Below are 23,043 nucleotides of genomic sequence, written 5' to 3' on the forward strand. Positions count from 1 at the left end.
ATTCAAGAGGAATCCAGGCCTTAGAGGTTCTGGTTCCTAGGGCTTAGTTGAGCCTAGGCCTGGCAAACATCAGATTAGATAACATTGTTCTTGTTTACTCCCAAGCCAAGCGGTGGCTACACTGTCAAAGCCAAGTGGATCTGAATCTGAGGTAGTGTCTCTAGCTCTTTGGAATGACCAGCAGCCCTGAGGGCAGGGAGGGGAAACAGGTTCTGCTTGGGACAATTGATGGGGTGCCAGAAAGCAACTGTTTTTAAGCAGAAGATTGTTTTTATCAAACAGATTTTTTTTTTTTTTTTTTTTGGCCAGTCCTGGGGCTTGGACTCAAGGCCTGAACACTGTCCCTGGCCTCCTTTTGCTCAAGGCTAGCACTCTGCCACTTGAGCCACAGCACCACTTCTGGCCATTTTCTGTATATGTGGTGCTGGGGAATCAAACCCAGGGCCTCATGTATATGAGGCAAGCACTCTTGCCACTAGGCCATATCCCCAGCCCTCAAACAATTCTTAAGCAGAATACCAACATATAAAACCAGAGAGAGTGGAACTACTGTGAACTGAAGTGTATTGCCCTACAGACCCTGGAAGTCTGAAGAATTTGGAAGTTGCACACCATGATATCTAAGCTGAAGAGTATAAAGGGGCCCTGATAAGTTGCCCATGGCTTTTTGGTAAACCCAGGACTCCCAAGTCCCATGCCAGCAGGCCTTTGCCCCAACTGCCTGACTCCTAAAGTAAGATTAGAGTTACGGGTGGTTGACAGTCACCAACAACATCTCCACAATGCACAAGTGACTTTTAATCTGCTGAACAGCTCAAATCATTTATTGTCAAGTCATGGTGACTTTCTGACTGCTGGTGTCCTGGGGCTCTCACAGTGTATCCTGCTTGATCCGAGCCTTCTTGGGCTTGATGTTCATGCGTTTCCAGACTTCAGCTGTGGTACGATCTGCTTTGGTGACTCCACTGAAGTCGAGCGTGGTGATACGGGGCAGGGTGCACAGCACATACTGCCTGTGGGGAAGACTCGGCTGGGGGCCAACCCCCCCCACACCCCCCACCCGAAATCCCCTCCCCCTCTTCCAGTTGCTATCTCCCCTGACTGCAAGGAATGGAAGGATTTAAGTATGGTTTTGCAGAGACTGGAGGGTTCATTCTGACTGAAAACAAAGGAAATGCTAGAGGTCTACAGCTTCTTTCCTAGGTCTACATGTGGCAGAAAAATAGCCTTTTTATTTTGTTTTTGATGGTACTGGGGCTTTAGGCCTCATGCTTGCTAGCAGGCAGCCATCCTACCTATCTCTCAAGCCCATTTTGCTTTGTTTACTCTTTTTTTTTTTTTTTTTTTTTTTTTTTGCCAGTCCTGGGCCATGGACTCAGGGCCTGAGCACTGTCCCTGGCTTCCTTTTTGCTCAAGGCTAGCACTCTGCCACTTGAGCCACAACGCCACTTCTGGCCATTTTCTGTATATGTGGTGCTGGGGAATCGAACCCAGGGCCTCATGTATACGAGGCAAGCTCTCTTGCCACTAGGCCATATCCCCAGCCCCGCTTTGTTTACTCTTGAATAGGATTTTGCTTTTTTTTCTGGCTGACCTGGACTGTGAGCTTCTGTATTTATGCTTCTGAATAGCTGGGGTGACAGTGTGGGCCATTATGTCCCTCTTTTTATTGGTTGAGATGAAGTCTTGCAAAGTTATTTTGTTGCCTGGGCTGGTCTCAAATTTATTCTTCTGAAGTAGCTAGGATTACAGGTGTAAGCCACCTCACCTGGCTTTGTATATCTTGTCTCCCTTCTTATCCTGCAGGGGATAGATCCCAGCTCTATAGACAGAACACTCACCTATACCCCTTCTCTTCCTCCATGGGGTTGCCATGGAGGGTGAGGCTCCGGAGCCGAGGGAGCACAGCTAACTTATTCACCTCCCCCAGGCGCTGGATGCCGTTGCCATGAAGATAGAGGACACTCAGGTTGAAGAATGTTGTTAGCACCTGGTGGAGAAGAAACCAAAAGCCAGGCTGGACAGGACCCTTGATCTCTCCTCAGGATTGATTCATTGGCAGTGAAGAAAAAAGTTAGGGAACAACTTGCCCTCACCTCCAGTCCTCACAAGCACACCAGATGACTCTAACCTGCTTCCATTTCACACATCACACTGAACTAGAGCTATCACGTGAGAGTCTCATGTCTCAACACTGCACTGGCTGGCCAAGTGATGGTTCTTCTGCCTCTGAGCTTCACATGTTCCCCCCTTCACTGAAGACTGTTGTCATGTTAGTGACCTAAGAGTCTATCAGCAGGAGAAAAGGACTAGAGAGTGTCATGCTAGGCACATTAAGCAAGCTTATTTTTTTTTTGCCAGTCGTGGGACTCAGGGCCTGAGCACTGTCCCTGGCTTCTTTTTGCTCAAGGCTAGCACTCTACCTTTTTTTTTTTTTTTGCAATAAATAAATGGTATTCCAAACAAAGAGAGGGTGTTGGGGGTGAGGGAGGCTGCTACAGGTTAAGTGGTTGCATGGGTACAACAAAATGCAATGTGTAGGCCTTCTCTGCATCCAAACAACTGGATAAGACATACGAAAAGTGTAATTAAACAATGATAATTAAGTGACAACAACTTTTTTTTTTTTTTTGGTCAGTTGTGGGGCTTGAACTCAAAGCCTGGGCACTGTCCCTGAGCTCTTCAGCTCAAGGCTAGTGCTCTACCACTTTGAGTCATAGCACAACTTTCAGTTTTCTAGTGATTAACTGGAGAGAAGAGTCTCATTGACTTTCCTGTACTGGCTTGCTTCAAATTGCAATTCTCAGATCTCAGTCTTCTGAGTAGCTAGGATTACAGGCATGAGCCACAAGTGCCAAAAGCTCCAAAAGCTATTTTGAATTGTATTGCACTCTACCTCTTGAGCCACAGCATCACTTCTGGATTTTTCTGTGTATGTGGTGCTGAGGAATTGAACCCAGGGCTTCTTCATGCATGCGAGGCAAGCACTCTGCTGCTAAGTGACATTCCCAGCCGAGGCAAGCTTTTTTTTTTTGGCCAGTCCTGGGCCTTGGACTCAGGGCCTGAGCACTGTCCCTGGCTTCTTCCCGCTCAAGGCTAGCACTCTGCCACTTGAGCCACAGTGCCGCTTCTGGCCGTTTTCTGTATATGTGGTGCTGGGGAATCGAACCTAGGGCCTCGTGTATCCGAGGCAGGCACTCTTGCCACTAGGCTATATCCCCAGCCCCCCCAGGCAAGCTTTTAAATTGATTTGTTTTGTTCTGTTTTTTTGCCAGTCCTAGGCCTTGGACTCAGGGCCTGAGCACTGTCCTTGGCTTCTTTTTGCTCAAGGCTAGCTTTTAAATTGAGAGCAATACACCAAGGAAGTTTCTAAGTCATGTTGCAGCCCCTCCCTCTGTAACAGAGATCTTGGACAAGAAGGGGCCACATTTTGTTTTATCTTCAGACTTGAGTTGGAGTTCACAGAATGTAAGTGCTATGATATATAATTTTTTGCTAGACCTGAGGCTTGGACTCAGGACCTGGGCACGGTCCCTGGCTTCTTTTTGCTCAAGGCAAGCGCTCTACCACTTGAGCCACAGCACCATTTCTGGCTTTTTCTGTGTATGTGGTACACAGGAATTGAACCCAGAGCTTCGTGCATGCTAGGCAAGCACTCTACCACACCACCACATTCCCAGCCCCGTGATACTCTTTTAATCAACCTTTTCTTCAGCAAAACTTAGTATAAGACACAGTATGTGCCCAGTAATAACTAATGTTTTGCTTCAAACTCGTGTATAGGAGAATCCTCACGTGATGCTGGCATGTTCCCATCTCCCAGACAGCAAAGTTGAGGCTGGAGGAGTTATACAGTATGCCCAAGTCACACAGAGGCAAACCCAGGATGTGAACCTACATTCATTCCTACAGCTGTGTGCTTTGGATTGCACCGGGTATCCTCTGTGCTTTTGGATAACAAGTGGGAGTGCAGAGGCTGAGAGATGGCAGTGGCTTTAGACCCCACCGTGATTGAACTAGGACTAGCAACTCACAGGGTCAATGGAAGTCAGGTCATTGAAGGACAGGTCGATCCAGGCCAGATTCTGTGGTTGCTCCAACAGCTGGGAAACCACCTGGTTGAGGCCTTTCAGGTCATTGAGGACATTGTTGTTCAGCCACAAGGCTTGGGTCAGTGACTTTCCTGACTTTGAGTACTTCAGTGGTCGTTGCCCGATCCTTGGCTCCTCACTTATCAGATCTGTGAAGACAAAAGAAACTTGGGTATATTGCTTTTGCTTTTCTGACTTTTAAGGAGTATAAGGGGACGGCTGGGAAGATGGGCGTGCTGGGCTACAGCTGGAGGACCTGGCAAACAAAGCAAGGCCATTGCTCTTTGAGTCTAATACAGCGGTGCTGTGGACCAAGTTGTAGAGTGAACACAGAGCATGCATAGAGGCTCAGACAGAGCCCAGACACTTGGGTTTTGCCCAGGACTGGCAAAAAAAAAAATGTTTAATAATCAGAACAGTTTTAAGGATGTTCAGAGAATTGACAGTTTATAGGAGTAGGTGTGCTAAATAATAATTTTGGCAACAAAGAAGACTGGTAAACTTGGCAACTGCCTGAGGGCAAAAACCAGATCGGAGTGAGTTCCAGAGTAGATGGAAGGTGAGGGAATGCCTACAGGTAACAACACTCACCTCAGAAAGCCTAGCTGAGAAAACACACGTGCCTTCCACCCCTACCCTGTGTGAAAATAAGGTCCACGGCAGGGCATGCCGACTCAGCCTGCAATCCCAGCTATGTCTGGGAGGTGGGATGTTAGTTTAAGACTAGTCCAAACACAAAATGTTTGTGAAACTACAGTCTAATATAAGAGCCAGTGTTTGTACACCTGTAATCCTAGCTACTCACGAGGCTAAGATCTGGGCTGGGAATATGGCCTAGTGGCAAGAGTACTTGCCTCGTATACCTGAGGCCCTGGGTTCAATTCCCCAGCACCACATATATAGAAAATGGCCAGAAGTGGCGCTGTGGCTCAAGTGGCAGAGTGCTGCCTTGAGCAAAAAGAAGCCAGGGACAGTGCTCAGGCCCTGAGTCCAAGCCCAGGGCTGGCAAAAAAAAAAAAAGAGGCTAAGATCTGACGATTGATGTTCAAAGCCAGGCTGAGCAGAAAAGTCCATGAGACTCATCTCCAATTATCTAGGGGGGAAAAAAAAGCCCAGAACTGAGCTGTGTCTCTAATGATAGAGCACCAAAGCCTTTACTTTAAAAAGCCAAGGAGCCAGGTACCGATGGCTCATGCCTGTAATCCTAGCTACTCAAGAAGTTGAGATCTGAGTATCACGGTTCAAAGTCAGCCATGAGACTTTTTTCTTTCTTTTTTTTATTGCCAGTCCTGGGGCTTGGGACTCAGGGCCTGAGCACTGTCCCTGGCTTCTTTATGCTCAAGGCTAGCACTCTACCTTTTGAGCCACAGCGCCACTTCCAGCCTTTTCTGTTTATGTGGTGCTGAGGGATTGAAACCGGGGCTTTATGAATGCAAGGCAAGCACTCTACCACTAAGCCATATTCCCAGCCAGCCATGACACTCTTATCTCCAATTAACCACCAGAAAATTGGAAGTGGTGCTGTGGCTCAAATGGTAAAACACTAGCCTTGAGCTGAATTGCTCAGGGACAGTGCCTGGGCCCTGAGTTCGAGCCCCATTACCGACCCCCTCCCCCCCCCAAAAAAAAGCCAAGGAAAGACTGGCACTAGTGGTTCATGCCTGTAATCCTAGCTATTCTGAGATCTGAGAATTGGTTTAAAGCCGGCCTGTGCAGGAAAGTTAGGAGACTCTTCTCTCCAATTAGCCACCAGAAAACCAGAAGTGGAACTGTGGCTCCAAGTGGTAAAGCACTAGTTGAGCAAAAAATGCTCAGGGGCAGTGCCCAGGTCCTGAGTTGCAGCCCTGTGGCAGACAAGAAAACAACAACAAAACTTGGACAGTGCCCAGATCCTAAGTTCAAGCCCCAGGACCAACGAAAAACAAAAATAACAAAAAAAGCTAAGAGAAAAGCCAGGTGCCAGTGGCTACTCAGGAGGCTAGTATCTCAGGATCAAGGTTTGAAGCCAGCCTGAGCAGCAAAGTCTGTAAGACTCTTATCTCCAATTAATGCCAGAAAAAAGCCAGAAGTGATGCTGTGGCTCAAGTGGTAGAGCACTATCCTTGAGCAAAAGGAGCTCAGGCCCAGAGTTCAAGCCACAGGACAAAAACAAGGGAAGCCAAGTGCCTAACTACTCAGGAGGCTGATACCTGGTTCAAGCAGGATCAAGGTTCAAAGCCAGAGCATGCAGGAAAGTTCATGAGACGTTTATCTCTAACTACTAAAAAGCCAGAAGCAGTGTGGCTCAAGTGGTAGAGCACTAGCCTTGAGCAAACAAAACTCAGAGACAGCACCTGGGCCCTGAGTAAAGCCCTTGGAATACACACACACATACAGAGTCCAAGGAGTGTGCAAGTAACAAAATCAATCAGAATCAGATGGTTGAAGTATTTTCATGTCTGCACCCATAAGCCTTTGCTTTACCAGTTCAAAGCTGCCAGTTTGGCAATTAGCATCTGTCAAACATCCAGTCAGACTTCATTTCTCCCACCCAACCTGACATTAGCTTTCCTCCTCAGCTGCAGGTCAGGCAGCAGCCACCAGATGGCTCTCTGCCTTAGCCTGGACTGAACCCACAGTTGGAGCCTGAGGTGCCTAGAGTACTTGAGCAGCGTACCACTGCCTGGTTGTAGACTCTTATTCCTGCATCCCTCTACACTTGAAGACCCCCAAATAGAAATGATTTAAGATGAAAAAATTAATGTCAGCCAGGCACAGAGACTTAGGCCTGTAATTCCAGCTACTTGGGAGGTAGACAATGAGAGGATAGAGGTTTGGGACCAACCCAGGCAAAAGGTCAGCAAGACCACATCTCAGTGAGCCTGGTGCGGAGGTACACCCCCTCTGGAGCTATGGAAGGACAGAGCGAGGTGTCCATTGATAGGCCTGAGGCCTGAAAAAGTCATTATAGTAAAAAAAGGGCTGCGGACATGGCTCAAGTAACAGGGTTTAAACACCAATACCTTTAAACAATAACAAAAATCAGATCAAAACAATAACTCCACATGACCCAGCAACCAGTCTAAAAAGGCAGAAACTTAGGGAGTGCCTTGAAGCATGGGTTGATCCCAATCTGGGGCCACTAGTGGGAGCTGCGTTCAGTTTGAGGCCACCTTGAGCTGCTGTTCCCAAGGATGGAGTGAGGTGTCCAGACTGCTTAGGCTCCTGCTCCCCTCGAAATTCCTCCAAGGCACTGAACTACCTGAGGATCTGCTACAGCTTCCTTGTTAAGAGCAGGTCAAGCTGGGAATATGGCCTAGTGGTAAAGTGCTCATCTTGTATACATGAAACCCTGGGTTTGATTCCTCAGCACCACATGTATAGAAAAAGCCAGAAATGGCGCTGTGGCTCAAGTGGTAGAGTGCTAGCCTCGAGCAAAAAGAAGCCAGGGACAGTGCTCAGGCCCTGAGTTCAAGCCCCAGGACTGTCAAGAAACAAAGAGCAGGTCAAGTCTGGTTTGGAAAATAGACCACAAGTAGCCACACAGAACTGGGAGGCATTTGCTTCAGGAATACTTGGGAGCCCTTCATCCTGTTTGATCCTATCTTCCCATCTCTGAAAGTGTGCCATGCAACTTATTCTGTGTCCCTGGAAGGCAAGAATCAGTTTGATGGGATGAACTTGTGTCATCTGTCAACTCCATAGCAGAAAGGGCTGGTAGGGATATATGGTGAGGGATTCCCTGGGACTGCATTTGTGGGTTGAAGTGGGGGGAGGGTTTGGCTGGGCTTGGGATGAGCCTGTGCTCAGTGGCATTCCCAAGCTTCTGCCTTAGCAGGTGGTATAAATTAGATGCCTCCTAAAGTTGCTGCCATTTCAGATTCTGTGACTCACCTTCAGCAGAGTGTCCTCAGTACCTCCAAACTCTAGCCTGTCCTCTAACCATACCTATAAATGTTTCTGATGCTACACACACACACACACACACACACACACACACTCTCTCTCTCTCTCTCTCTCTCTCTCTCTCTCTCTCTCTCTCAGTAAATAGGTGCTCAATAAATTTTAAACCGCTAAATGAAGTATGGGCATCTGCAGATTTTAGTAGTGATATCCCTGGTAGTAATTTGTGTCTCCCCTCATTTGGAGGATTGCAACAGAGGTCAGCGCCATGTCTCTGCCCTCCGAGTTGGGAATAATAGGTAGGTTACAGTGCCACCCCACTCCCCAATAATTTCAACCTGTCTTGCCCAAAGCTATTATCACAGCTAAACCCTGTGAAATGGGTACAATATCATTCAGAAGTCAGGCAGAGAACAATCAAGGTCACAGGTGTGTGTGTGTGTGTGTGTGTGTGTGTGTGTGTGTGTGTGTGTGTGCATGCTTGTGGGGGGTGGGGATGGGTGCATGCATAGCTGAGGAGAGAACAGATGGGAGTTAGGACTGTGACTGATGCTAACCAAGCAGTACCCTTAGACTCTAAGCTCACAGGAGGCTACCAACTGCCTAAGAGAGGCCAAAGCCAGATAAGCGGTCTAGAGGACAGAGGGTGTGAACATGAGCTCTGCAAGTGCAGCAGCCAGAGGCAGGGATGGCAGAACCTGGGCAGAACTGCCAAGTCCTTGAGAATGTGCTATTCCCAGAGCCTCCTCATGACCCTCTTGAAAGGTGCTGTGCTAGCTGCACACTTAGAAAAACATTGAATGGTAAAATGGGAATGAGTTGGGAAAAATTAGAACCTACAAGAAGTGTGGGTAATAATGGAAGAAACTTGGATATGGCTGGCATGACTGTAAGAGAAATTTGCCAATAAATATTTAAACTAAGTTGGACACTGGTGGCTCACGCCTGTTATCCTATCTACTCAGGAGGAGATTGAGATCTGAGGATCATGGTTCAAACCTGGCCCAGGCAGGAGTCGTTGAGATGTATCTCCAATAAACTACCCAAAAAATCGGGAAGTGGAACTATGGCTCAAGTGGTAGAGTGCTAGCCTTAAGCAAAAAGCAGCTCAGGGATAGCACCCAGGCCCTGAGTTCAAGCCCCAGGACTGGCATTAAAAAATTAAACTGGAAGCACATGGATAAAAGGTCATGGATAAAAGACTCCCCTCGAATTTTACCACTGATTAGAACAAGCTTGTGTCCCAGGCAGAGGAGATTAGTTCTGCCTATCTGCAGCAGCCTGGTGTTTTCTCATTAGTTTCCTCTTCTTTCATGTGAAAATGGGAATAAAAGTTGGTTGGTGAACTAACTTCTCAGTTTTCTTCTACCTAATTTTCCTTGCTGTAATCTGTCTTCATTTGAAGATGCTCTCTATGCAATCTTTTTTACATTGAGAGGTCTTTGCTTCCTTTTAGATGTGCCACTTTAAAAAAAAAAGCCAGGGGCTGGGAATATGGCCTAGTGGTAGAGTGCTTGCCTTGCATATATAAAGCCCTGGGTTTAATTCCTCAGCACCACATAAACAGAAAAATGGCACCGTGGTTCAAGTTGTAGAGTGCTAGGCTTGAACATAAAGAAGCCAGGGACAGTGCTCAGGCCCTGAGTCCAAGCACCAGGTCTGGAAAAAAAAAAAAAAAGCCAAGTGCTATCAGCTCATGCCTATAATACTTGCTATTTAGGAAGCTGAAATCTGAGGATCATAGTTTGAAACCTACCTGGGCAAACAAAGTGGAGAAAGCTTTATGTCTAATTCAGCAAAAGCTGAAAGTTAGAGGTATGTCTAAGATGGCAGACTGTGAGAAAGCTGAGCTAGAATGAGGCCCTAGAGCTCAAGCCCCAGTACCAGTGTAGGCACGTGTGCATGCATTCTCTCTCTCTTTCTCTCTCCCTCCCTCCTGGCCCTGAGACAAGCCCCAGTACCAGGGTGCACATACAAACACATACATACTCCTGACTATGGCTGTAGCTCAGATAGATCACTTGCCAACCATGCATGAAGCCCTGGGCTTGCTCCTCATTACTCAGAAACCTTGTATTCCCCATTCTTCTCCCACAGACACCATATATATGGAAAAATCTCTCAAGGCTTTAAAATAGGAGACTGGTTTCTTCCTAGAAAGCACTGGGTTGCTGCCACGGTAAATGCAGCGCCGGCTCTGTGGCTGACCTTGGATGATATGGATGCTTCTGAAAGAGTAGTCAAGAGGAGGCTCCTGCACTGAAGAGCTCAGAGAGTTTCGTCTGCTCATAGTTCAGGCCATCATTCGTCAGGTGCAAGCAAGCACAGGCCCTGGAAGTCCAGGGTTCAGCCTAGGAGACAGAAGCACAGATGTTCAAGTTATAAGAGGCATCCAGCCTCTTGCTTCCCCATGCCCTCCACCCCTGCTTCCTGCCCTCCCAACTCCAGGCTTGTGTAGCTGCATCCATGTCAAGCAATTAATCATTATTAATCTTGGCATTTGTAGGGAATTTCCTATTTCTCAGAACACCTTCACAAGTCTAGGAACTAATTTGATAGAGTAACTCATTTTTTTCTTTTGCTTTGTTTTAGACAGAGTCTCCTTATACCCCTAAGCTGACCTCAAACTCTTAATGCTCTTGCGTCAGCCTCCCAAGTGCCAGGATTACAGGTATGCACTACCATGCCCGGATATAGCACCCATTTCTACGTTCCACATGAAGAAACTGAGACCGAGGAGTAAAGGACTTGCCCAGAGTGAAGCCGAGTCAGTGTGGTCTGCAATCAGTCTAAATTCTACTCTGACAGCCTTTCTGCTACTCCATAGTAGTTACCATGGAGACAGTCTTGATGCCTACCCTCTGGTTACATCAGCTGTGTTGCTGTATTGCCTAACAAGCCCTTAAGGGCCTATACTGATTCTGGCTGGTGTCTTTCACCTTCTGACCCAGCTGGGGAGTTGGTACTTCTCTGCTTTCTTATCAGCCCCACTACCTTTCCATCCAAAATCCTTTCTTTCATCTGAATGTAGCCACATACCATAAATATAGAAAACCGGAGTCTGCCTCTCACTCACCTGTCACTGATGCCTGAAACTCCACCATTAGGGATTCATTCCTTTGGGATCAGGGATTGTTCCTTGTTAAAAGGGAAATACCCCCTAAGAGGGGTGAACACAAAGTTGTTAAGAGTCATTCACAATGTGTTGTCTTATCAGATCCTTTCCAATATGTTAGCTAAAACAAAGCCGAGAACAGGTTTTTCCTGGGAATGGGAGAGCCACGGAGTAGTACTACTCACCTGGGGTGAAGAGAGCTGAAAACATTTACCACAGTTCGTTTTTGGTTTTGGGGGTGGGGTGGGTTGTGAGGCTCGAACCTGAGGCCTGGGTGCTGTCTCAGGATTTTTAAGTAGGTAGCGCTCTACCAGTTTGAGCCACAGCATTGCCCAGTTTTCTGGTGGTTGACTGGAGATGAGAGTTTTGCTGACTTTCCTTCTTGGGCTGGCTTTGTTTGTTTTGTTTTTGGTGTTTTTTGTTTGTTTGTTTTGTTTTCCAGTCCTGGGGCTTGGACTCCGGGTCTGAGCACTGTCCCTGGCTTCTTTTTGCTCAAGGCTACCACTCTACCTCTTGAGCCATGGCGCCACTTCTGGCTTTTTCTGTTTAGGAGTGGTGCTGAGGAACCGAACCCAGAGCTTCATGCATGCTAGGCAGGTACTCCGCCACTAAGTCACATTCCCACCCCCCCTGGGCTGGCTTTGAACCATGATTCTCACATCTCACCTCCTGAGTAGCTAGGATTACAAGCATAAGCCACCAGCTTAGCCACATCACCTGGCTTAAAAAATTTTTTTTTTTGCCAGTCCTGGGCCTTGGACTCAGGGCCTGAGTACTGTTCCTGGCTGCTGCTGCTGCTTCTTTTTTTTTTTTGCTCAAGGCTAGCACTCTACCACTTGAGCCACAGCGCCACTTGTGGCCGTTTTCTATATGGTGCTGGGGAATCAAACCCGGGGTTTCATGTATATGAGGCAAGCACCGTGTGTTTTGGGTTTTTTGTATGAGTCATATGAACAAGACAAGAAGACAAAAGGCCTGTCACGGTCATCCTTCTCAGTCTCATTCTCACTGCCGGCACCTCCGAATTATTTCACCTGCTTTTCTTTTTTTCTTTTTTGTCGGTTATGGGGCTTGAACTCTGGTCCTGGGCGCTTTCCCTGAGCTCTTCAAGCGCTCTACCACTTGAGCCATGGCACCACTTCCAGTTTTCTGGTAGTTAATTGGAGATAAGAGTCCCAAGGACTTTCCTGTCCCGGCTGGCTTTGAACCATGATGTTCAGATCTCAGCCTCCTGAGTAGCTAGGATTATAGGTGTGAGCCACTGGGCCCAGCTTCCCCTGCTTTTCAAGAGGTTTACAAGGATAATGTGTATGGGGTTTGAACTCAGGGCTTCATTGCTTGCTATGCAGGCATTCTGTCACTTGAGCCACCCCGTAAGCTCCGATAATACTGATGATTTATAGAATACTGACGTCCAACAGATATAATGTAAGTCTCAAAGCAAGCCTAACATATTTGAACTCTCATAATTTTGTTGACATAGACCATTAAAATTTCCTGTAGCCGGGCTGGGGATACGGCCTAGTGGCAAGAGTGCTTGCCTTGTATACATGAGGCCCTGGGTTCGATTCCCCAGCACCACATATACAGAAAACGGCCAGAAGTGGCGCTGTGGCTCAAGTGGTAGAGTGCTAGCCTTGAGCAAAAAGAAGCCAGGGACAGTGCTCAGGCCCTGAGTCCAAGGCCCAGGACTGGCCAAAAAAAAAAAAAAGAAAAATTTCCTGTAGCCATAAGAAGAAAAGTAAAATGAAATTGGTACTTAACCTAAGATATTCCAAGATATTCAACATATAATCAATAGTGCAAGTCCCATATAGCCCAACTCATACGTATAGCCCATCCCAATTTGGACTAGCAATCAAGTGCTCAGTCATACAGAACAATGCAGATTCTGAAAGTTAAAAATGAAAGATAAGGGGCTGGGGATATGGCCTAGTGGCAAAAGAGCTTGCCTCGTATACATGAGGCCCTGGGTTTGATTCCTCAGCACCACATATACAGAAAATGGCCAGAAGTGGTGCTGTGGCTCAAGTGGCAGAGTGCTACCCTTGAGCAAAAAGAAGCCAGGGACAGTGCTCAGGCCCTGAGTTCATGGCCTAGGACTGGCCAAAAAAAAAAAAAGAAAGATAAGGGCTGGGAATATGGCCTAGTGGTAAAGTGCTTGCCTCCTATACATGAAGCCCTGGGTTCAATTCCTCAGCACCACATATATAGAAAAAAGTCGGAAGTGGCACTGTGGCTCAAGAGGTAGAGTGCTAGCCTTGAGCAAAAAAAGAAGCCAGGGACAGTGCTCAGGCTGTGAGTCCACGCAACAAAAACAAAAACAAAAACAAAATGAAAGTATTCAGCTCTGAGATACGTGGCAGCTAATGCACAAAGGGAAACCTTGGGATATGAAGTCCTCGTGGTTGCAGAGATAGTCCAATTGGATAATGGTAAAGGTTGTTACTAGCCTAAACACCTGGTAGGTGCTTTCTTAGACATGCTGGTTCAACTTATTGCAATGTCTGGCTTAAAAAAATCTGCAGGTAGAAGTGGAGGTATTCTTTAAGTGAAAGAAAGCAAGTGAGGGGCTGGGAATGTGGCTTAGTGGTAGAGTGCTTGCCTTGCATGCAGGAAGTCCTGAGGTTTGATTCCTCAGCACCACATACACAGAAAAAGCTGGAAGTAGTGCTGTGGCTCAAGAGGTAGAGTGCTAGCCTTGAGCAAAAAGCAGCCAGGGGCAGTGCTCAGGCCCTGAGTTCAAGCCCTAGGACTGGCAGAGAGAGAGACAGCGAGCGAGAGAGAGAGCACAAGTGAGAGTGAAAGACCCTGAGTTTAAGGCCCAGAAGTAGCTCAAAGAAGTCCACAGGCAGTTGTCGTCTTCTTCCTTTTCTTCTTGTCCTCCTTCTGTGTGTGTGTGTGTGTGTGTATGTGTGTGTGTGTGTGTGTGTGTGTTACTGATAATCAAACCCAGGGACCTGTACATGTCAGGTAAGCACAGTACCACTGAGCTATCCCCTCAGTCCTCTAGCACTAGAGGAACCTTAGAGGTGCATTTCACTCATTTCACTTTAGTATCTATAACAGACTTGATGCCTTTAAAGAGAGATTGAATACTTTCCTCAAAGTAAATCCAGGAGCCAGGTGTGGTGGTATACAACCTGTAATCTTAGCACTTACAAGGAAGTGGCAGGAAGGCTGTAAGTTCCAAGCCAGCCTGGGCTACATAGCAAAACTTTTGTCAAAAAAAGAAAGAAAAAAGAAAAACCCCAGTCCTGTACCACTGCACATGGATTTTTAGCTTAAAATACTGTAGGGCCATATATGTATATTTTTTTTGGTTGGTTATGGGGCTTAAACTCAAGGCCTGGGTGCTTTCCCTGAGCTCTTTTGCTCAAAGCTAGCGCTTTACCACTTTGAGCCACAGCATCACTTCTGGTTTTATGACGGTTAATTTGAGGTAAGAGTCTCAGACTTTCCTGCCCGGGCTGGATTTGAACCACAATCCTCAGATCTCAACCTCCTGAGTAGCTAGGACTGGAGGTATGAGCCACCAACGCCTGGCTAGGGCCAGACTTTTACTGTTAATCTCCTTTGTTACTAGAATCCTAAGAATTAATTTCATGTACCACAGGCTCCTGATGCATTTTTTGAATAAGTTATCACTGAAACAGGAGCCCTAAGACACTGAATTAATTTGCTTGGATGCTGGGCTTGGTGACGCATGCCTATAATCCTATCTACTACTCCAGAAGCTGAGATCTGAAAATCATAGTTGGAGACCAGATAAGAGACTCATCTCCAATTAACCTGCAAAAAGCCAGATGTGAAGGTGAGGCTCAAGTGGCAGAGGTGAAAGAGAGAGGCGTTGAGTTCAAGCCCCAGTACTAGCACACACTGCTTTTGTTTAGAAAGAGCTATTAGTCCTTCAGTTCAGTTCAGGTTGTGAGCAGTTGGATGTCTCATTCATTATCTTATATAGAACTTGGTTTACAAGGAGCACTCAGGATCTGATTGTGGGATGAATGAGAAGCTGCCCAATACAAGAATTTGTTTTGGAAGAGTTGACTGCTAATCTGTTCTTTGGAACAATTAGCTCTTAGGTTCAGCTGTTTCATTCCATACCTCATTCACACTAAGATGCCAATTCAATTCTGCAAACATTTGTTGAGTGCCTGCTGCCCTGTGCCTAACCAAAAGGACTGGGGCCAAGACAGAAATAAAAGGACCCTGTCATGAGCACAGAGACCTGCTGCGTCCCTATTGATTGTGACAAACTGGCCTGCATCCAGTTCCAAGAAACAGCTGCCTCCATAGTGAATGCTCTCGTGCTTCAGTGCTCTGCTCCAGTGTACCTTCTTCTAAGCCTTTCTTTTCCAGATAAAATTGCTCGGTGCATACTGTGTTACATTGATTGTTTTGATGATCTCTATTCATGGTCTCCCACGTATGTATCTACCCTTTTGCTCTATAAATTCGTAGTCCCATCCACTGTGATGCTGTGAGATGTTGCCAAACATGAAGCAAACAGAAGCCCTAAAGGGGAACTTGCTCTTTGCTCTCTGCCAGTGCCACAAGAAAATGGCTGACACGGTGGAGGGATGTGCAGGAAAGAAATACATGTGAAGGGCTGGGATTTAACTTAGTGGCAAAGTGCTTGCCTGGCAAGTGCAATGTCCTGAGTCTGATCCCCAGTACAAAAAAAGAAAAAGAAAAAGAAAACCAGGGGACTGGGAATATGGCCTAGTGGTAAAGTGCTTGTCTCATATACATGAAGCCCGCAGTTTGATTCCTCAGCACCAAATATATAGAAAAAGTCGGAAGTGGCGCTGCGGCTCAAGTGGCAGAGTGCTAGCCTTGAGCAAAAGGAAGCCAGGGACAGTGCTCAGGCCCTGAGTTCAAGGCCCAGGACTGGCAGAGAAAACAAAACCAAAGAAAACCAAACGTGAGAGTGTTAGTCTGAGGCTATCTTAGACTAACCTATAGCAAGCACACACCCTGGCAAGATCAGGAGAGTTACCCAGCCCACAAATAACTTTAGGCACTTGAGTAAATCCAGCCAAGCTCAGAACTATCAAGCTAACTTGGAGACTTGCAAACAACAATAAATGCTAGTTTTTAAGTCACAGTGTCTTTGGATGCTTTGTTATGTAGCAATAGCGAACAGATGCAAAGTTCCAAAGTACTTTGAACAAAATTTTATCTCAGCCTTTTCTTTCTTTTTCTTTTTTATTAGTCCTGGGGCATGAAATCAGGACCTGGGCACTGTCTCTGAGCTGCTTTTGCTTGAGTCTAGCGCTCTACCAATTGAGCCACAGCGCCACTTCTGGCTTTTCTGTTTATGTGGTATTGAGGAATCGAAGCCAGGGCTTCATGCATGCTAGGCAAGCACTCTGCCACTAAGCCACATTCCCAGCCCTCCTATTTTTTTTTTTTTTTAGTATGTGTATGATATATTGGCTTATTTTGGAGTGTATATATAGACTGCATACATGGCAAATTCATGCATGTGATCCATTTGTAAACCTATGAAAACCCAACCAATACAAAAATAAATGATAATATGTATCTGTTGGTTATATGAAATGGTCTGTATTCTCGGTGTGTGTGTGTGGGGGGGGGTGTTGGAACTGGTGCTTGAATTCAAGGACTTGTGTTTTTACTCAGCTTTTTCATTTATGGCTGGTGTTCCACCATTTTATCCGTGCCTCCAGTCTTTTTGCCAGTCCTGGGCCTTGAACTCAGGGCCTGAGCACTGTCCTTGGCTTCTTTTTGCTAAAGGCTAGCACTCTACCACTTGAGCCACAGCGCCACTTCTGGCTTTTTCTGTATATGTGGTACTGAGGAATCAAACCCATGGCTTCATGCATGCAAGGCAAACACTCTACCACTAGGTCACATTCCCAGCCCCTACTTTTCTTTCTTCCTTTTTTTCTTTTCTCATTTACTGAGATAAGAGTGTGGCAGACATTCTGCTTTGTCTGGCTTCAAACGTTGATATTCCAGATCTCAGCTCTTGGTGGCTAAGATTACAGGAATGAGCACTACTGGCCTGGCTTTGTACCATTCCTGATCAGCTTACTCTCTATTCTCTATCTATAAACATTAGGACATGGACCAAGGTCCAACTGCTTTCTGTGTTTCTGTAGTTAGCCTGACAAAGACTGGGTAGTCACTAAAGTTTGATGGACAAATGAACAGAAAAAACGAGAGAAGGAATGAAGGGATAAATGGTGTCACGTTGTCACAAAGTATGCTTGACTTGTGGGGAAAACTGGCAAAACTCACTCCGATGGCCGCATTTTTTAGAGTATGGCTTTCCCTTCTGGCTTATGATTGAGATACAATTCTAGCACTCTCGTCTAATCAGACTGATTGTGACCAGTGGCACAAAGTAGGAGCACACTAATTCTTCTTTTTGTGTCAGACTTGAACACAGGATGCTGTCCCTGAGCTTTTGTGCAGCTCCACTTTTGGCTTTTTGATAGTTAACTGGAGATAGAAATCTCACCGATTTTCCTCTCTGGCCTGGCTTTGATCTTAGTCTCCTGAGTAGTTAGGATTATAGGGGTAAGATACCAGCACCCCTTTTTACTTTAGTTATTCTTGGGGGCAGACTCTTCTGTTTTGCTAAGAATCAGAATTCTGGTAGGAGTCTGAGAAAAAAAATGTACATTTTTTGCTCTTTTTAAAAAGTTTTTGGTCAGTTGTGGGATTTGAATTCTGAGCCTAGGTGCTTTCCGTGAGCTCTTCAGCTCAGGGCTAGCACTCTACCACTTGAGCCACAGCACTACTTCTGATTTTCTGGTGGTTAATTGGAGATAAGAGTCTCACAGACTTTCCTGCCCGGGCTGGCTTTGAACTGCAATCCTCAGATCTCAGTCTCCTGAGTAGCTAAGATTATAAGCATGAGCCATCAGCATGCAGCTTTTACTTAATTTTATTAAACCAATCCTAAATTGACAAACATATGATGTACAGTCCTGGGGAAATTTCTTTTTTTTTTTTTGGGGGGGGGGGAGGGGAAGACATTCAAATTTTATTTTCCAACAGCATCAGCAGGTACAAACCCCAGGGGACCTCCCTCAGGTCCCACATTCATTGGCAGGCACGTTCAGCGGGGCTGGGCAGTGGGGCGCACTTTGAGGTGCTGGGTCCCCTGAATGACGCTCACTTCACAGAGTCAACGGTGAGCCCCAGGACTATGAACACTTACAATTCTAGAAGGAAAGGCACGACTTGGCAAGAAACAATCTTTTTGGATCCTAAAGTCAGGTGCAGTATGGAAGAGACAAAACTTGGGGTGCAATCTTTGTCCTCATTCCAATATGGGGGAACTTTGACACCGTGAAGGGGGATGTCCCCCCACACACACACCCCCCAGAGGCTGGGTCTTTCGTCCTCATGAGACCATGAGACCCACCTCCCATCCATCCGTCCAATACTGTCCCATGTACACCAGAGGATAATAACAAAGCAATCAAAGACGTCATGAAGGTCTAACTGTTCCCACCCAGGCATCAACTCTGAGCATTTCAGGTAAGGCCTGGGAAGACGAAAACAAGAGACTGCACCTACAAAAACAACATTTTAAAAATGAGGTAGATAAATTAAAGCTATCATACCCAGGACTCAGCCTGGTCCAACTTTGCAGCCTTCATACGATTCTCAGGGCGGGAGTGAGTGGGGGGTGGGGGGGGAGCAAACTTCATTCATCGCTTGGCTGAAGGTACACCAAGGAAACACATCAACCAAGTTGGCCCGTGAGCCTGAGGTGGGAATGGATGGATGTCTACCCGCTCCTTCTCTACAGGGAGAAAGCCGGGATTCAACAGAGCAGGCTCTGCGGAACCAGGGCCAGTCACCCAAGTCCTGGGGAAATTTCTAACAATTGGAATTTGATTTTCTGCAGCCTGGTTTCTGCTTTTTCTCTGTCTTTTTTTTTTTTTTTTGGTCAGGGGGCTTGAACTCAGGGCCTGTGCGCTGTCCCTGAGTTCTTTCACTCAAGGCTAGTGTCCTACCACTTTGAGCCACGGCTCTACTTCCAGTTTTCTGGTGGCTAATTGGAGATAAGAGTCTCAGGGACTTTCCTGCCCCAGCTGACTGGGAACTATGACCCTCAGATCTCAGCTTCCTGAGTAGCAAGGATTACAGGTGTGAGTCAGTGGTGCCTGACAAGCACTTTTTTAAAGTGTTGGTCCTAGGGCTTGAACTCAGGAACTCAGTGCTCTCTCTGTGCTTTTTTGCTCAAGGCTAGCACTCTACCACTTGAACAATAGCTACACTTCCTCTGCTTTTCTTAAGCTGCAGCAACAAGATGGTATAAGGCTGTAAACAATAACCAAAGCTGAGTGTTTTTTTTATCATGGGCTGCAGGTGGAAGAATCAGAACATACCATAAAAAATTGCCACTGGGAAGTCATATTTCCAGGTGCCAAAGGTAAGCCCAAGATTCAACCTCGCTCCCACCTACCTCTCTACTCCCATCTCCTTATCCTCACCTCCAATTGTGCAACACAGAGAATCCTACAACACAGTCAGTTCCCTGCACTTGCCTCTGATTGAATAGTTTCCACTTCCAGTTCTATTTGGAATACAGTTTTTTTCATTCTTTTGCTTGCTTGCACACGTGTGTGTGTGTGTACTGAATCTTGAACTTAGAGTCTTGTGCTCTCACTTAACTTTTCACTTGGAGCTGGTACTCTGCCACTTGAGCCACAGCTCTGCTTTCAACGTTTTGCTGGTTAGTTGGAGATAAAGAATCTCTCCTACTTGTTTGTCAGGGTTGATAACGAACCTCAATTCTCAGATCTCAGCCTCCTGAATAATTAAGATTACAGGTGCAAGCACCCAGATACCTGATAATTTTTCAGAACTTAGCTCTGGTTTCAACTTTTCTGAAAAGACTACCCTTCTCCCTTGATATGCATGCAGAACTCCTCTTCTTGGCTCCCTTAAATCCCACACTATTGTCATGGTAACAATCCTAACCCTGTACTAATTATCTACTTGCTGTCTATATGACCATAAACTCCTTCAAGGAGCTATGTTTTCCTCCCAGTTGTAGCTCCTAGGAGTGGCAACTAGTAGATACTTAATATATACCTTAATACTTCAATTGGATAAAAAGACAAAGGAGAGAGATATAACCTCATCATTCCTCCAGAAGTGACTGAGAGAATTCTGAATGATAAGCAGAGGCTGAGAGTGGGGAGAGGGTAACAGGAGGAAAATATAAGCATTACAGAGGCTGAGTGTATAGCTCAGTAATAAAATGCGTGCTTAGCATGCAGGAGGTCCTAGTTTAAAAAAAAAAAAGTTGGTGCTGGGAATGTGGCCTAGTGGTAGAGTGTTTGCCTTGCATGCATGAAGCTCTGGGTTCAACTCCTCAGTACCACATACACAGAAAACCTGGAAGTGGTGCTGTGGCTCAAATGGTAGAATGCTAGTCTTGAGCAAAAAGCTCAGGGACAGTGCCCAGGCCCAGAGTTCAAGCTCCAGGACTGGCAAAAAGAAAAGTTCCACAAGTAACAGTTATATCCAAAGACTCCATGGTGGGAGGGTGGGAGGATGCTTAAAGTTCTGAAGACTTTAAAACTCAAACAACTGGCTGGGTGCCAGTGCTTCATGCCTGTAATCTTAGCTACTTAGGAGGCTGAGCTCTGAGGATAGTGGTTCAAAGCCAGGTGGGCAGGAAAGTCCTTGAGACTCTTATCTCCAATTAATCCCAGAAAAAGCCAGAAGTGGTGCTGTGGCTCAAGTGATAGAGTGTTAGCCATGAGCAAAGGGAGCCCAGGGACAGTACCCAGGTCCAGAGTTCAAGCCACAGGACCAGCAAAAACCAAACAAAATAAACAAAAAACTCAAACAACTAGACAGAAAAATAAGTTATGTACTAGTAGAGTGTATTTTATTGTAAAGAACAGGAAGCCACAAAGTATATATTTAAATGAGAGGTGGGATGGGTAAATAACGTCAGATTTGCATATCAAGGAATACTCTGGCTGCAGTATGCAAAATGGCTGGGAAGGGAGGCTGGAAGGATATGATGGTAGCTAAGACTTCATAAAAGACACTTCAGAAAAGTAGAGCTGACAGGACTTCATGATAGATGATAAATGGGAGATATTAAAGATAACCTTGGGGGTTTTGCCACTTGCACACTGTAGGAACACTGGAAGAGATGCAGTTTGGAATACAGGCTTGGACGAGAGGGTTTTATTGTACACAGAAATGCTAAATTAAGAGCTGCCTTTTAGATATCCTGAAGAACTCAAGGGGGAAATTGGAAATGGGTTTGCATGGTTTAGAGATTAAGGCTAGCTGGAGGTACACACAAATAGCAAATGAAATTGTGGAGTGTGATGTGTACTCAAAAACAACAACACAGAGTGAGGGTGACAAGCAGAGGACCAAGACTCAAGAAGTTTAAGATAGTAAGTGGACCAGTCAACTAATCAGGGCAGCTTCAGAACTCAGGTGCTGTGCTAGCCAGACTGCTCCCTGTTTAGTTTTGTATTTGATTTCCATGCTCTTCAGTCTCTCTAGTTCCCTTTCTTCATTAAAACTTTCAGGGAAGGACCTGAAGCTCATTGAGGATTAGGAATAAATAATCGAAAGTAGGCCATGCAGTTTCCTTTTCCTTGGGGCACTGTAACCTGTTCCTTAGAACAAGTTCTTAAGGTTTGGAGGCAGAAGTTCATGCTAAGGAGACTTGGATGGAACTTGGAGAACTGTTACTAGCACTGTCACTGATATGCTGAGTGGCGTTGGGCAAGTGGCTTTTCCTCTCTGGGTTTCAGTTTTCAGTCTGTGAAATGGGGATTATAGCCTGGTCTCACAGGGTTCCTCTGAGTATAAAGAAGGAATGTAAAGGAGTTGGGAAAGTTACTAAATGCACTAGATCTGCCATGAGGACTGTAAAAGAAATGTAGCTTGAGCTGGGAGCTGGTGGCTCATGCGTGTAGTCCTAGCTACTCAGGAGGCTGAGATCTGAGCATTGCAGTTCAAAGCCAGCTGTGGCAGGAAAGTCCATGAGCCTCTTATCTCCAATTAACCACCAGAAAACCCGAAGTGGCAATGTGGCTCAAGTGGTAAAGTGCTAGCCTTGAGCTGAAGAGCTCAGGGACAGTGCCCAGGCCCAGAGTTAACGACCAACAAAAATGTAATTTAAAAATGCAGCTCTTAGAAGTAGATCGTGGGGGTTGGGGGGGCAGGTAGGTACAAGAGTTAGTTTGGAGACAGCCCTTGATGAGTGTGTATAGAAGCAACCTGGTGACTTTTTATTTGGAAAAGAAAAGGCCCATGAAGTTCCCTCCATGTCCAGACTCAGGGCCCTGATTTAATCTTGTTTTTTGCCATTGAGGGGGCTTGGAGTCAGGGCCTGAGTCAGGGCCTGAGCCAGTACTGCCCCTGAGGTTCTTTTTGCTCAAGGCTAGCACTCTACCACTTGAGTCACAGCGCCACTTCCAGCTGTTTCTGTGGTGCTGAGGAATCGAACCCAGGGCTTCGTGCATGCTAGGCAAGCACTCTACCACTACGCCACCTTCCCAGCCCCTTAATCTTTTATCTACTCCTTTGAAGAGGGTCTCCGCCTTGGTCTGAGCGCGGTTCAGATCTCCCTCCAGCCATCTTGTCCTCCCTGGTCTACCCCAAGGGGGTCTGTGTCTTGTTCACTGTGAAAGGGGGTGGGTTGAGGTCTCAGTCCCAAACTGGCCAAGTTCTTAATCTTTTTCTTTTTTTTTTTTCCTTTTTCTGGTGGTGACCCTCCCTTCTCCACAGAACTCTCCAGTTTTCCCGCCCAACTCACCGGCGGTTGCTGTCCCTGCAGCCTGGTCGTTCCACTACCTTAGAGTTACTTAGCGTAACTCCATAGCAACTGCCTTCGTCACCACGTCCCAACCGGAGTCCTCTGCTACTCCGCGTCGCCTACCGGGACCCGTAGTTCGTTGGGGGCAGTCCGAGGCCGCGCGT

At 46.3% G+C, this 23,043-nt stretch overlaps 1 protein-coding gene across 1 annotated transcript; it reads right to left on the bottom strand.

Annotated features, from left to right (window-relative positions):
* Positions 1-826: 826 nt before the first annotated feature.
* Lrrc51 (leucine rich repeat containing 51) lies at positions 827-22,966 on the bottom strand. The gene is made up of 6 exons (XM_048359438.1): positions 22,880-22,966; positions 11,050-11,133; positions 10,182-10,324; positions 4,035-4,240; positions 1,842-1,990; positions 827-1,013 (listed from the first exon to the last, which is right to left on the bottom strand). The coding sequence occupies exons 3-6, from the start codon at positions 10,261-10,263 to the stop codon at positions 872-874; spliced, it is 579 nt and encodes a 192-aa protein (XP_048215395.1). The 5' UTR covers positions 10,264-10,324; positions 11,050-11,133; positions 22,880-22,966; the 3' UTR covers positions 827-871.
* Between the last annotated feature and the right edge of the window lie 77 nt (positions 22,967-23,043).

This window comes from Perognathus longimembris, chromosome 13, assembly GCF_023159225.1.
Source record: "Perognathus longimembris pacificus isolate PPM17 chromosome 13, ASM2315922v1, whole genome shotgun sequence".
Taxonomy (NCBI): domain Eukaryota; kingdom Metazoa; phylum Chordata; class Mammalia; order Rodentia; family Heteromyidae; genus Perognathus; species Perognathus longimembris.